Source organism: Octopus bimaculoides, chromosome 2 (assembly GCF_001194135.2).
Source record: "Octopus bimaculoides isolate UCB-OBI-ISO-001 chromosome 2, ASM119413v2, whole genome shotgun sequence".
Classification (NCBI taxonomy): Eukaryota; Metazoa; Mollusca; class Cephalopoda; order Octopoda; family Octopodidae; genus Octopus; species Octopus bimaculoides.
The window spans coordinates 8,061,624-8,063,721 of record NC_068982.1 but is presented as its reverse complement, the minus strand read 5'-3'; the positions used below and the strand labels follow the sequence as shown (position 1 = coordinate 8,063,721).

The 2,098-nt window shown below is 34.3% G+C and overlaps 1 protein-coding gene across 1 annotated transcript in view; it reads left to right on the top strand.

Moving 5' to 3' along the window:
* LOC106867733 (SCO-spondin) overlaps positions 1 to 2,098 on the top strand; it is a 133,446-nt gene that overhangs the window by 58,697 nt on the left and 72,651 nt on the right. Inside the window, exon 16 of the mRNA XM_014912695.2 lies at positions 990 to 1,227. Within this exon, the coding sequence (XP_014768181.2) occupies positions 990 to 1,227 (238 nt within the window). The remainder of the gene's footprint in view (positions 1 to 989; positions 1,228 to 2,098) is intronic.

The following is a 2,098-nucleotide window of genomic DNA, read 5'->3' as shown; positions in this document are numbered from 1 at the left end:
TATATATATGAGAGAGAGAGAGAGAAAGAGAGACCTTCTGTTACCAATAGCAGTAAATAGCTCTCTGAACTTTCCCTATCCCATTCTTATTCTAGAAACTACATTTTCAGGACATATTCCTATGGCTAATTAAGCTGTGTTGGTAACAAACTATCTACTACCTCTAGCGACTCTCCAGGGCATTTGACAAAATCTATTTCCTATGTATCTTTGGTTTTATGGCATCTCTGCATTTTCCACATACAAACACTACTTTCTCCATTAACCTTCCTGTCATTACTCAGTACCGTTTGTGTGTCCAAAGCTTGTACTGAGTACAACGTATGGAAATCTTGCCTACACCATTCTTACATACTAAGCAGGGCCATTTACCTGAAGGAGGTAGAGTTCTATCTGTTTTCCTGCTTACTAGAATGTTGGTCTTTGCTAAGTTAACTTTAAGACCTTCAATTTCAGGTTTTGCATTCACACTTGGAATTCTTTTGATTCTGTTACAGATTCTGGTATGAGAATGCAATCATCAGCATTTACTGGTCTCTTGGGGAAGCCAATCTTAAATTCTTCTGTTATGATCTAATGGCCAATGATGAATAAGAGGGGACTGGGAAATGAGCCCTAGTGAATGCCTACTGGCATACTAAATCCATTACTGTACTCATGGCTACCTCTCATCTTATTGATCTCGTCCCCGTACATGGCTTATGCAGAGTCCATTGTATGACAAGGGATTCTATACTTAAAATATGTTATCCCATTTTAATGTTGATCAGGGTTGTATTGAATGATAGTCAACCATTACAATGACGATCAGATTGAATACTTAACTGCACAAAGGTTCCTCTGGTGTTATATGATAAAGTGATCTGGAAATATTTTTCTATAAGAGTGTATAAATACATGTATGATGCATAACATATGCTGTTGTTTGTGTTTCTCTTTTTACTCCTTCCTTAATAAATAAAATATCTTAACACATAATATTCTTTCAGAACTTAGAAACGGCTACAACGTACTGCTCAAGTTTGGAGGAAAGTTCAGTATTTAAAGAATGTTTAAGCGTTGTTCCATCAGAAGGATATAAAAAACTTTGCATGAGGGATATGTGCAATAGTGAAATTGGCTCTTATCAAGCATTTTGCATTGCCATGGAAGCTTATATAAGAGAATGTGCTGAAAATAATATCACTGTTAACTGGCAGTCTAATGACACAATCAAAGATGCTTGTCGTAAGTAAAGATTTTTGTCTCTATTTGCAAATGTCTCAGTTGTGCCTCTTCATCATAATTCATTATATATTCTCTAAGAATATCAATATTAGTTTATGTGTTTACTAGTGATTAAAAATATTTGTTTAATGTGATTAGTAATGACTAAATACAGTTAATTTTTCTCTTAGTGACTTTGTGAAGGCAGAGGTGTGGCAGAAAAAGTAGACGCCATTGATGATTGCCTTGCAACATTTAATTTCATCCCTCTATAATCTGAGTTCAAATCTCAGAACATAAATAGTTCCTTCCTTCGATCCTTGGCTGTTGAATACATACCAAGTCATATATAGATACATGTATATATGTGTGTGTATTTATGTGCATGTATATATATATATATATATATATATATATATATATATATACACACACACACACACACACCATACATACATATAAATATGCACATATGCACACACACACACACATGCATACACACATACATATACCATTTATATATATATATAAAGTAAGAGATATACATACATACATACATATATATATTTATATATATAAATAAATATATATATAAAGTGTGAGACATATATATATTTATATATATAAATAAATATATATATAAAGTGTGAGATATATATATATATATATATATCATCATCATCATCGTTTAACGTCCGCTTTCCATGCTAGCATGGGTTGGACGATTTGACTGAGGACTGGTGAAACCGGATGGCAACACCAGGCTCCAGTCTGATTTGGCAGAGTTTCTACAGCTGGATGCCCTTCCTAACGCCAACCACTCAGGGAGTGTAGTGGGTGCTTTTACGTGTCACCCGCACGAAAACGGCCACGCTCGAAATGGTGTCTTTTA